This window comes from Lethenteron reissneri, chromosome 64 (assembly GCF_015708825.2).
Source record: "Lethenteron reissneri isolate LAM-NWPU_2019-01 chromosome 64, ASM1570882v1, whole genome shotgun sequence".
NCBI lineage: Eukaryota > Metazoa > Chordata > Hyperoartia > Petromyzontiformes > Petromyzontidae > Lethenteron > Lethenteron reissneri.
The window spans coordinates 11,418,741-11,432,003 of record NC_083842.1 but is presented as its reverse complement, the minus strand read 5'-3'; the positions used below and the strand labels follow the sequence as shown (position 1 = coordinate 11,432,003).

At 48.8% G+C, this 13,263-nt stretch overlaps 1 protein-coding gene across 1 annotated transcript in view; it reads right to left on the bottom strand.

Annotated features, from left to right (window-relative positions):
* Positions 1 to 9,928, bottom strand: part of LOC133359020 (uncharacterized) — a 45,011-nt gene extending 35,083 nt beyond the window's left edge. The window contains 5 exon segments of the mRNA XM_061577392.1: positions 2,702 to 3,561; positions 5,692 to 5,760; positions 6,631 to 6,699; positions 7,494 to 8,032; positions 9,731 to 9,928. Of these exon segments, the coding sequence (XP_061433376.1) occupies positions 2,702 to 3,561; positions 5,692 to 5,760; positions 6,631 to 6,699; positions 7,494 to 8,031 (1,536 nt within the window). The 5' untranslated portion in view covers position 8,032; positions 9,731 to 9,928.
* Between the last annotated feature and the right edge of the window lie 3,335 nt (positions 9,929 to 13,263).

The window sequence follows — 13,263 nt, the reverse complement described above, 5'->3', positions numbered from 1 at the left end:
TGTCCATATTTATTTAAAGTTGCGCATTTTGATATGACGTTACATTTCTGAACCCCCCCCCTCGTCACACATCGTCACAAATGTCTGACCCCCCCCCCCCCCCTAGGTGCGTGACGTCATTTATGGACGGCCCCTAAGGCGCTTCCTTTATTTACTTTTTTGTATCTGTACGTGCCGTAAATATAGACTTGCAGTACGACAGCCAGGGGGCAGAGGGCGTGCAGGCACGGAGGGATGTCCCTCTTACAACTGGGCACCAATATTTCGATTCTTTTTAAGCAGTAAAAAAAATGCCAAATAAATAAAATCACTTTGTTTAAGCATTTAGCTTGGTTTTATAGTACTTGATAATTGTTTGTTTACCCTTTCATCTGGCAACAAAACTGACACCTTTTTTTTACAAGGAGTCATGTTTGCATTGACCACAATACCTGCAGTCGGAATGCAAACAAAAAACACAACTCTGATAATGATATGCACTGTCCTTGAAGTTGATTGGTCCACACCCGAGACAGCTTTCTTTCGAGCCTAGTCTCTTTTTTTGCATTCCGACTGCAGGTATTGTGGTCAATGCAAACATGACTCCTTGTAAAGAAGGTGTCAGTTTTGTTGCCAGATAAAAGGGTAAAAAACCAACGATCATATTTTGCTACTGACAAATAAGGTTCCAATGTATTATAGTACTTGTAAACGGTTGTGTGTTTTTTTATTGAACCATAACCCAGTACAAAGCACGAGCAATGGGAGAAACGGGGTGGGTGGGGGGGGGGTACAGATATTCCACAGACTTTATTTTAATTTGTAACAAAAAATATAAACGAATATCAATAACCGCATAATTCTAGGCAGGGCACTGCCCGACCTTTTTTCCGACAAGAGTAGTTATTTTCCCGCACCTCGGCTGTGAAACGTTTCCGATGCGCATACGTGCGTGCATGGGCATGGTGAACTCCTTTCGCACCGTACGTAGCCCAGAGGTCGCAAACGGGTTTTGATTCCTTACCCGTACCCGGCCGCACCAGGGTCACAAACGGGTACCCGTACCCGGCCGTACCCGTACCCGTCTGGGTACGGGTAGGGTACGGGTATCGGGTACCCGATTGCGACCTCTGGGATGAAGCCCTGTTACAGGCGCAGGTGGGTTGATTCTAGGAACTTGAATTGTGAGAAGAGACAAGACGTTGGGAAATGAGTGACAAACGGTGACTCACCAGTGACTCACGGTCTACCCGTACCCGTACCCGGCCGCACCAGGGTTGCAAACAGGTACCCGTACCCGGCCGGGTACGGGTAGCCGGGTATCGGGTAGGGTACGGGTATCGGGTACCCGGTTGCGACCTCTGACGTAGCCGACCGTGCTCATAGGAGGTGCGGAGGAAAGCCAACAAGCCAAAACGCAGCAGCAGCAGCAACAATAAGCAGCAGTACCTGAGGGTTAACCGGGCCAACACGGCAGCCGTGTCCATTGGTCACAACTCCTCCTTGCTGCCTCACCCCCTTCTCCCTTTGTCACTCAACCCCCCAAGGCGCGGATGCTGGGAAGCGATCTTTGAAACAGTGTTAAGTGGGGAAAAAAACAATTTACAAATAACAGCAATACTATTGGTCCGATTACAGCCTTCGTCAATCCCATGCTTACTTGGAACATCCCCGCTGCGCTACGGAAAAGAATACCCCAAAAAATAACGAAACTCGTATAATCATTTTTTATTTATTTTAGCGTCTTGTAACCCATCGGGTGTTTGCCTTGCTGCGCTCTGAAGCCTGCGACATAACCCTCTTCCCGTTCCGAGACGTCTGCAAGTTGCAGGCTGTGGGGGGGGTCCCGTTCACCGCCGAACCTCGGAACGCGTGAGCGGGTAGGCGTTCATTTTATTCAGAGAGGTGTAGTAGCGTTGTTGTTTTTAAAGACGTCGTACTCACCGCAGAGAACTGTAGCCATACGACCGACACACTCCACGATAGCTGGCGCAAAAAAATGTGCCACGCGCCCTCCCGCATGGCCTTGTGGGAGCCTCGGTACGAGTAAAGTTATTTTATTTCAGTTTTTCTTTCGGATCCGTTCCGATGACGTGCACATACGCGCGTGCTTCAGGAGAAAATACGTCATCAGAAACGGAATCGGAAGAAAGGTTCAAGACAGTTCGATTCCACGGCTGAAGAACAGGGCTGTCGGAAAGACAGCGTCTGAAGGACAGACCTGTTCTTCACCTGAGGACGGCTGCTTGCGTTGTGGCCGAAACGTCGTGAGAATTGTATTTTATTACGTTTTATTTTTATTATTTCTCTTCTACGTGACTTTACCGAAAGAACCAAGAATATGAATCCCTGCAGTCACGAAAGCTTTAAATCGACAAGCAATCATCATCAGGTGTGAAAATCACAGCTAGAATTTTTTTACTAAAGTTAAAGTTTTTTTTATCCATTATTTTATTCAATGATTTTTGATTTTATTAAAATTTCTTTACCTACGTGACTTTACCGAAAAAACCAAAAGTATAAGAATCCTTTATTGGGCCGTCCGGGCCAGCATGGAAGAGTCGGACCAAAACGCCTTGTAAAGCGGCTCCCTTGAGCTCCCTCCAGTGCAAGATGACCTTCCGCCAGCCAGCAGTGTCGTGAGTGAGCAATTACAGCAATTGCACCGTTAACTTTCACCTTGCTTAAACAAAAAAACAACAACGACGATGAGCGATCATGGTGAGGCGTTGCTGCCGGCGACGGCCGCGTCGGCCAGGTGCGTGCGCTGGTGCGTCTTCATGTTGGAGCACTGCGAGAAGGCTCGGCCGCACACCTCGCAGCGGTAGGGCTTCTCGCCCGTGTGCGTGCGCATGTGGTACTTGAGGCCCGAGAAGAGAGTGAACGAGCGGCCGCACACATCGCAGCGGTGCGGACGCTCCCCCGTGTGAGTGCGCCGGTGCACCTTGAGGTTGCCGTACTGCGCGAAGGCTCGGCCGCACACCTCGCAACCGTAGGGCCGTTCGCCAGTGTGCACGCGCCGGTGGTACTCGAGGCCCGAGCGCTGAGCGAAGGCGCGCCCGCACACGTCGCAGCGGTACAGCTTCTCGCCCGTGTGCGTGCGCGCGTGCGTCTTCAACTTCGAGCGCTGCGAGAACGAGCGTCCGCACGCGTCGCAGCCGTACGGCTTCTCGCCCGTGTGCGTGCGCTCGTGACGCTTGAGGTACGCCGGCTTCTCGAAGCGCCGCTCGCAGAACGAGCACTTGTGCGGCCGCGAACGCTCTGGGCGGTGGTTCCTGCCGACGTCCGGGATGCTGGCGGCGAAGGTGTCGGCGGCGGTGGAATAGTCTGCCGGGTCGTTCCGCTGCTCCAGAGCGATGTGCGTGTCGAACGTGGCGGTGGCGGCAGCGTCATCGTCACGAATCTCCTCCTCCCCCGCTTCTTCCTCCCACTCCGCCCCTTCGTCCTCCAACTGCTGCTGCGGCTGCGAGGGTGCGACCGCGTCCGCCGTGAGTGCGGCGCACTCGCCGCCCGCGGTCTGCCGGCAGGCCGATCGGACGAATGCGATCGTCGGGCAGTGACTGCTCACCGCGCTTGTCGTCCCTAGAAGAGATCGGATGCCGAGTCGTCGTCGGGCTCCCACAATCTGACGGCACGAGTGCAGAGCGATCGCAACTCGATCCGAAATTGCACGAAAGATCTAAACGCGACTGCAACTCACGTGGCGTTGTTAATATTGTATATTTTTGGGTTATCGATGATCGCGTCCAGTGAATTTTTTTACGTAATTTTTTTTTTCTAATTGGTTATTACATCAAAATGTAAGTCGAGCCCTGCGTGTGCCTTTGAGGACCTGGTGCGGTATGCAGTAACCATCGCCACTTTGGGAGGCAAAGACGGTCGGGCGTCGTGCTGGTCACCCACCCCCCCTTTTGCATGCCATGCTGGGCCTTCATCGATGCTACTCGCTAACACCACTTGCCCCGACAGTCTGTTAAAGCTACGGTCGCGACGCGCCGTACAGCTTGGACGCCCGCGCGCCTTCCAATCGGTTCAAATTCGTTGTTCATAATCAACGTTTTTGGGTTTAGATCGCGTTATTTATAAATGTGTCGTAACCCTCCACCACCCGACACGGCCAATCAGCAAAAAAGTGTCACGTTGACAAAGACAAATAGTTCACTGCTTTAGCCCACCGGTGTGTTGAAGCATAAAACCACAACATTTACAAGCCTACGTGTTAAACCCAAATTCGTTGCAAAAATATACCAGCGTTCAACTCTCGAAAGGCATAACTTTCGAGAAGTAATAAAATAATAAAAATAAAACATAATAAAATAATTCTCACGACGTTTCGGCCACAACGGCTGCTTGCGTTTCGGCCACAACGGATGCTTGCGTTGTGGCCGAAACGTCGTGAGAATTATTTTATTATGTTTTATTTTTATTATTTTATTACTTCCCTTCTACGTGACTTTACCGAAAGAACCAAGAAGATGAATCCCTGCAGTCACGAAAGCTTTAAATCGAAATTTCGAGAAGTAATTGTCGATTCCGAAAATTATTGTCTAGAAATCGGTAACGGATAAACAGCCCTAATCACAAGTGCTCCGTATGATGAGTCAGAGCTCTTGAATCGTTGATCACGAAAGTCACGTTGTGTGGTAGCGTATCACAATCCCTCCATTGTCACCAAAATGACATCATTCAACGGATAACGCTGCGCATTACGATACGGCGCGGGCCGACATGATATTGCCAAGAGCCGTAAGTGTGATCAACTTAGCGGTGAGAAAAGGGTTGCACATAGCAGAAGAATTGAGGATGCGGGCAGTGATGAGAAGGAAACTGTGAACTATTTGGACACATATGTGGGATGGACAACAGGAAGATGAAAAGTGTGTCGCTTGGGAAAAATGGGAAAGAACCAGACAGACAATTGCTTGACGACAACATCATAAGATACTAATAGGGGGTTTTTCCCCTTTTTTCTGGCAACAAAACTGACACCTTTTGCAAGGAATCATGTTTACATTAACCACAATACTTGAAGTCAAATGCAAACAAAAAACAATACTCTGGTAATTTATGCATTGTCTTTGAAACGGATTGGTCCACACCAGAGACAGCTTTCTTTAGAGCCTAGTCTCATATGATGTTCGACCAGATGACGCCAAAAGGCGCACAGTTCAAGACAACGCACTACCAGAGTAATGAGGGCTCGGGGTGAGCAGCTACATCATGGGACCTCTTTTGCCAGTACCAAAATATACTAATAGGGGTTTTCCCCTTTTTTCTGGCAACAAAACTGACACCTTTTGCAAGAAATCATGTTTACATTAACCACAATACTTGCAGTCAAATGCAAACAAACAAAAAACAATACTGCAAGTATTGTGGTTAATGTAAACATGATTCCTTGCAAAAGGTGTCAGTTTTGTTGCCAGAAAAAAGGGGAAAACCCCTATTAGTATATTTTGGTACTGGCAAAAGAGGTCCCATGACGACAACATCATAAGAGATTCGTGCCAGAGAGATGTGGCCACTACTTGAGCGTACTGGCACTGCAAGACAGAGGAAAGTGGAAACAAATGAGCAAACGTGCAGTGGACGCCAACGGGCTATCTGCCACATGGATCGTGATGCAGATGATGGTGATGATGATTCAAGTGTGGCAGGAAAACCAACAAGGGTGTGTGGAACAGCCGGTCCAGGGCTCGCAAAACGCCTCACCCTGAGCGAGATCCACCGGCTCCGTTTTGAACTCTGGCCACATCGGGACCGAGACCTCGCTCGTTTCACCTGGCCAAGAGGAAGAGGCAAGCGACAAATTAATCACGTGACTGCAGAATTACTTGCAGTGCGGAGGCAATTATCATCAGGCCCCATGATGCTAAGTGCAGTGTCTAATCTGTATGCAGTCTATCTCTCTGGCACCTCTACGTAGGCCCGTTGCCTGAAACGTCGCCAATTTATGTATTTTTTATTTTAAGGCCACGCAGTGTTATTGACGAAGGTGTTTGCGTTTTGTTTGCTAATCAACTCGTGTGCAGGTTGACAAAGGGGCCGTCCATAAATGATGTCACGCGATTTTTGACGATTTTTGACCCCCCCCCCCCTTCGTCACGCGGCATCACAAAAAGTCAAACCCCCCTCAAATATTACGTCACAAAGCTCTGACCCCCCCCCCCCCAATTAAAAGGGAAATAATAAAATAATAAAAGCAATCGTCATCAGGTGTGAAAACCACAGCTGTCGTGAGAATTTAATTGTTTTATTTTTATTATTTTATTATTTCCCTTCTACGTGACTTTACCGAAAGAACCAAGAATATGCTTCAAATCGCTTTAAACTATTGTCATTGTAGTGCATATTTAATGCGCCACTGCACTCTGATGTTGTAGGAGAAAACATTTATTAAAAAGTCTATTTAATTAAGTAGAACGTGTTGTCTATATTTATTTAAAGTTGCGCATTTTGACGTGACGTCACATTTCTCAAACCACCCTCCCGCCCACTTCGTCACACATCGTCACAAATATCTGACCACCCCCCCCCCCAGGTGCGTGACGTCATTTATGGACGGCCCCAAAGATTTCGCAGGACGGTGCGTGCCAACTATCCACTGCACCCAACGGCACCACCCATTCCATGAGCTTGAAATCGCCTTACCTTGGCTCATGCAACATGTCTCTCTTTTCAGTTCATTCCACGCCACAGAATGGGCCTCTCCACACTGATCTGGGAAAAACAACCGCGGCTCAGTCAAGAAATATTCGTAATCGCCAGAGACACTATTAGCGGAAGAATTACTCACCCTCATCATCCCTCCCCCCCCCAACCCAACATCCACACACCCCCACCTCGCACCGCTCCCACCCGATGGTGTGACAAATTGCCGTGATTCATGGTTGCAATTCAATTCACGAGTCAAATCGGTTTTGTTTGACAATGTGGTGAATGATAGTAGCCTCTGGCAACGCGTTGGACGGGTGCCGTGAACCCATTAGGGCGCCGTGGTGCTGAGATGTTAACTCCCTCGCCTGGTGTACAGGAGGTCGTGGGTTCGATCCCCAACCCTGACGTCTGTATATTTGGAGTTTGCGTGTCTCTCTCCCCGTGGTCCCGTGGATTTATCTCCGGGTCCTCCGTTCTTTTCCCTCCACATTTACAATCAACGTGCAATAAACGTCTACGTGATAAGCCACTTCGTTGAGCTATCATTTGTGGCCATGACGCTTCTGAATATTAAGCTAATCGCTCAGAGAGCTTTACCCGGTACGATAAAAAATAATCGTTGTTTTATTTGTACATGTTTTTAAGTTATTTGTTCACCTTTCCTATACTTTGCACTTATCATGTTTTTGTATTGTTTGTTGTTGTAAAGTTCTGACCACGTGCCCCCTACCCAAACGTCTAGTGAAAAAGAGCTTTACGGCTCATCAAATTCCTGCAGCAATAAATAAAAGATTCTGATGATTAACGATCGATCAATTTCCCCCCGAAGCGACGCTCGCTGCGGCCTCGTCGTTCACCTGGACGCTCGCCGCCGCCCTCCGCGTCCTCCCCGGCTGCCGCGAGGCCGCGGGCGCCCTCTCCACCCCCGGCGCTCGAGGCCCCAGCGAGGGCTCCGATGTCCATCGCGTCGAGCCGGCCCACGCACGCCGAGAACTCGCGGCTCAGCCCCGCGAGCAGCGCCAGCAGCGCCTCCACCAGGCTCACCAGGGTCGCGTCCTTCACCGCGGCGGCACCGGCGGCGGCGGCACCGGCGGACGACGCGCGGGGATCGTCCGGGAGCAGCAGCGCCGCCACGAACCGCCGCAGCACGGCGTAGAAGCCGAAGGGCAGGCGGTCGCGCGCCGCGGACAGGAGCTCGGCCCGCACGAGGCCGTCCCCGACGCAGGCGCGCAGGACCCCGTAGTCCCGGATGCCCAGCTCCGAGTCCATGGCCCGGGCCACCTCCTCGTTCACGCCCTGCGCCTCCAGCCACGCCGGGAAGTCCCCGCTCGGCTCCGGGAGAGGTGGTGCAAGGAGCGCGAGGGAAGGGGTGACGGGGCCAAGCAGGCACGCCATCCTAGCGGGAGATACAGAAAGGTTTTCTCACGCGGGTGGAGGTGGTTACCGTGCGGCTGCGTCGGTAACGCAATCCGGCAAAATACTTTTTTTTAAACACGCTTTAATGAAATGTACCATACGAGTAATGGCAGAACTCCACGACTCCAGGAAATGGCCCCAAAGCTTGTCATAACGTAAGGGTGCCGTAGCCAATTGCAGCCAACATCAGTTGAGCGTGGACAATTAGACCCAAGCCGAAACATAACATATAAAAAATTATGTTTAAAAATATTTGTTTTATTGATAGAATATAGTATTGTCATCAGTATGACATAAGTTTACCAAGTGTGCAGTCGATACCACATTGGGAAGTGGGTCAAAGTTGAGTTACAAGATTTGAGAATACGACAACAACAGACAGAGTGAGTTAAATAAAAGCGTGTCAAAAAAAAACATTTTTGCGCGTTAGATCGCCCAAAATACAAAGATTGTTGTCAACCCACCACCACCCGACAAAGCCAAGTTCAAGCCCTGTTAGCGAGCAGCACCTATGAAGGCCGGCACGGCGCATGAGGTGGGATGGGTGGCCAACACCACGCCTTTTTCTCCCGAGTGATGTTTACACACGGCAACGGGGACTCATTTGAGGCCGAGCCGACCTAGGGGAGGCCCCGAGAGCGGGAATCGAACTCGGATCGCCGGGTTCCGCAGTCCGCGCCCACCGCCTCAAAACTAAACTATGTTTTTTTTTATTTAAAGCTTTCGTGACTGCAGGGATTCATCTTCTTGGTTCTTTCGGTAAAGTCACGTAGAAGGAAAAATAATAATTATCACGACGAAACGTCGTCAGAATTGTATTTTATTATGTTTAATTTTTATTATTTTATTATTTCCCTTCTACGTGACTTTACCAAAAGGACCAAGAAGATATGTTTTTTTTAATTTTACCAGATAAGGCCCACTGAGCTATACAGCTCTTTTTCACAAGCAACTTGGCCACAAATTATGTGGACATTTACAGCAGTAGCCAAATACTCTCTAAAACGCGTGATGTTGATTCTAAACGTGGAGGGGAAAACCGGAGGACCCGGAGAAAAATCCACGCCACCACGTGGAGAGAGAGAGAGAGACACGCAAACTCCAAATATATAGCAGGCGTCGGTGTCGGGATGGAACCCACGACCTCCTGTATACCAGGCGATGAATTTAACATCAACTAGTCAACGTGATGATGATGATGAGAGATACATGCAAATTACAACTATACAGCAGGTGTCAGGGTCGGAAACGAACCCACGACCTCCTGTATAGCAGGCGATGAATTTAACATCAATTAGTCACCGTGATGATGATGAGAGAGAGACACGCAAACTCCAAATATACAGCAGGTGTCATCTCTCTGCCCCATATCTTCATCTCATCATCATCATCTCTCTCTCAGTCTCCCTGACTCCCCAAGTCTCTCTCAATCGCTCTCCCCCCCACCCAAAATCTCTCTCATCACCTCCCCCCATCTCCCATTCCTCTGCCCCATCTCTCCATCTCATCATCATCTCTCCATCTCATCATCATCATCATCTCTCTCCATCTCCCTGACTCCCCACCTCTCTCTCAATCCCCCTCCCCCCCAATATCTCTCTTATCACCTCACCCCATTTCCCATCCCTCTGCCTCATCTCTCCCTCTATCTGTCACACACACACACAAAGTCTCTTACGGCACAACAGCTGATTGCAGCAGCAGCAGCTGCAGCAGCACAGTTCACGGCACTCCGACGCCTCCTGCCCCAGCGCACCGCCTCAACGACTGGCACTCAATTAACGCGGCGTCGTCATCATCACCATCATCTTCGGCATCATCATTAGCAGCAGCAGCAGCGGCGGCATCACCATCATCATCATCTTCTGCATCATCAGCGGCCGCACGGTTGAAGCAGACGGCAACACCCGGAGGCCATATTGGGTGAGGTTCTTCACAGAATCTCTTGGCGGTGTTCACGATCGGAATCTTCAGGATTTAGAATCACGGAGTCTCGCTTTAGACCCGGAGGAGGAATCCGACGAGCCATGAAGCTCTTTGCCGCCCGTCACACGCGAGGACGCCGTCTGTCACACGAGTTTGAATGATCAGAATCATATTTATATTTATGCGGGAGAAATCCGATGAGCGATGAAGCTCTTTTATCACAGATGTCCAGGAGCGATATCGTCTGTCACACGAGTTTGAATGATCAGAATCATATTTATATTTATGCGGGAGAAATCCGATGAGCGATGAAGCTCTTTGCCGCCTGTCACACGCAAGGACGCCGTCTGTCACACGAGTTTGAATGATCAGAATCATTTATTTATTTATCCGGGAGAAATCCGATGAGCTATGAAGCTCTTTTATCACAGATGTCCAGGAGCGATATCGTCTGTCACACGAGTTTGAATGATCAGAATCATATTTATATTTATGCGGGAGAAATCCGATGAGCGATGAAGCTCTTTGCCGCCTGTCACACGCAAGGACGCCGTCTGTCACACGAGTTTGAATGATCAGAATCATTTATTTATTTATCCGGGAGAAATCCGATGAGCTATGAAGCTCTTTTATCACAGATGTCCACGAACGATATCGTCTGTCACACGAGTTTGAATGATCAGAATCATATTTATATTTATGCGGGAGAAATCCGATGAGTTATGCATTTCTTTTTTCACAGATGTCCTATAATAATAATTAAATAACATAGACTAGTTTTTTTTAGCAGGTAAGGTGCACTGCGCCTATACATAGCTTTATAGCTCTCGTTCACAAATTATAACTCAAATTTCGATTTAAAGCTTTCGTGACTGCAGGGATTCATCTTCTTGGTTCTTTCGGTAAAGTCACGTAGAATGGAAACAATAAAAATAATAAAATAAAACATAATAAAATCATTCTCACGACGTTTCGGCCACAACGCAAGCGTCAGACGCTGTCTCCCCGACAGACCTGGTCTTCACATGATGACGGCTGCTTGCGTTGTGGCCGAAACGTCGTGAGAATTATTTTATTATGTTTTATTTTATTATTTTTATTGTTTCCATTCTACGTGACTTTACCGAAAGAACCAAGAAGAGAAAAATTATAGCTCCACAAGGTGGCTTAACAGCATGTGGAAATGTATAGAAATAGCCACTTACAGGGGTTCTTCTACTCACACACGAGTTCGGTTTCAATGGTCTGTTCGTAAGTCCAACTTTACTGCTGTCGATTCAAAACACGTTGTCCGGCATGTACACTAACCACGGGGAATGGTTTTAAAAGTGGTATAATCTCCTGTAGATGGCACTGGTTCTTCACGTTCTGCAGATGTAGATGCCACTGGTGTCTTCACGTTCTACAGATGTAGATGCCACTGGTTCTTCACGTTCTGCAGATGTAGGTGCCACTGGTTCTTCATGTTCTGCAAATGTAGATGCCACTGGTTCTTCACGTTCTGCAGATGTCGATGCCACTGGTTCTTCACGTTTTGCAGATGTAGATGCCACTGGTTTTTCACGTTCTTTAGATGTAGAATCCACTGGTTCTTCATGTTCTGCAGATGTAGATGCCACTGGTTATTCACGTTCTGCAGATGTAGATGCCACTGGTTCTTCACGTTCTGCAGATGTAGATGCCACTGGTTCTTCACGTTCTGCAGATGTAGATGCCACTGGTTCTTCGCGTTCTGCAGATGTAGATGCCACTGGCTCTTCATGTTCTGCAGGTGTAGGTGCCACTGGTTCTTCATGTTCTGCAGATGTAGATGTCACTGGTTCTTCGCGTTCTGCAGATGTAGATGCCACTGACTCTTCATGTTCTGCAGGTGTAGATGCCACCGGTTCTTCACGTTATGTAGATGTAGATGCCACTGGTTCTTCACGTTCTGCAGATGTAGATGCCACTGGTGTCTTCACGTTCTGCAGATGTAGATGCCACTGGTTCTTCATGTTATGCAGATGTAGATGCCACTGGTTCTTCACGTTCTGCAGATGTAGATGCCACTGGTTCTTCACGTTCTGAATATGTTGATACCACTGGTTCTTCATGTTCTGCAGATGTAGATGCTAATTCCCTTTGGGCTCATGTTTCCTCTCTACCCTCTTGAAAAAAAAACTGACCCAGAGATGTCTGCACAGTTGCTGCCTTCTGCTCTTCATGAATCAACTTGTAACAGGCAATAGCATCGTGAACAGCTGCAAACTGAACGTACGGACAGGTTTGTTCGTATCTCTAAAAGTTCATAAGTCAAATGTTCGTAAGTAGAGGAGTTCCCGCAGCTCTTAAACGCGTGGCGTTGATTTTAAATGTGGAGGGGAAAAACATCCGCGCGACCACGGCGAGAGAGATTGAGAGACACCGCAAACATACACAGTTTGACGCGTAGTGAGGCTTTAGCGTCCAGTAATATTCACAATAAATGTTTTGTCTTGGGTTCGATCACGTAGAAATAAAACGGCGCCTATCTTATCTAAATATATCGATTTTTAGTTTTCCCTGCACAAGACCGAGCAGCGGATTCGCTGCCATTGTTCAAGGCAACGTAGATTTGAAACTTTCGTGGCTGCAGGAATCCATACTCGTTGGTTCTTTCGGTAAAGTCACGTAGGTAGAAAATAAAATAAAAATAAGTCAAAACGTCGTGATTTCTTTTTTTTAGACCTATGTAATGCGAGCGTATGTGGGGTGTCGCCGCCCCAGCCCTAAGCCAATCAGGCGCATCGAAGTATCGGGGGCAAGGTCTGGGGGCGGAGCCGGGGGGCGTTAAGGGAGGGGTATTATCTGGAAGGTTCTTAAGGGGTGTGGCGAGGGGCGGAGTCTGGGTGACGTGGAAAAGGGATATAAAGGGGAGCCGGAAGGGGCTCGGGGTCAGTTGGTCGGAGCTGGAAGCTGGACCACGTCGGGAGTCTCCGCGAGCCATCGGCCACGTGGCAACGCGGAGATGGCTCCCAGCGCGCCATCGGCCAGCGGTGCGCGGCGACGTGCAGCGAAGTGAGTGAGGGGAGCGGAACGCGAGCTGTCCATAACGGAGAATAAAGAGACGGAGACACAGTCGCTTGTTCGCGACCTGTTTTATTACATAGGTATGAAATAGAATAAATAAAAACGTCGTGATTTTTTTTATACCTACGTGACTTTACCGAAAGAAACAGAGAGCAAGGCAACGTATTTGTCATTTGAGTGTAGTGCAGCAGCGCCGACCAGCGACCAGCGGTAGCAATTGCGGGCGTACCCATCCAA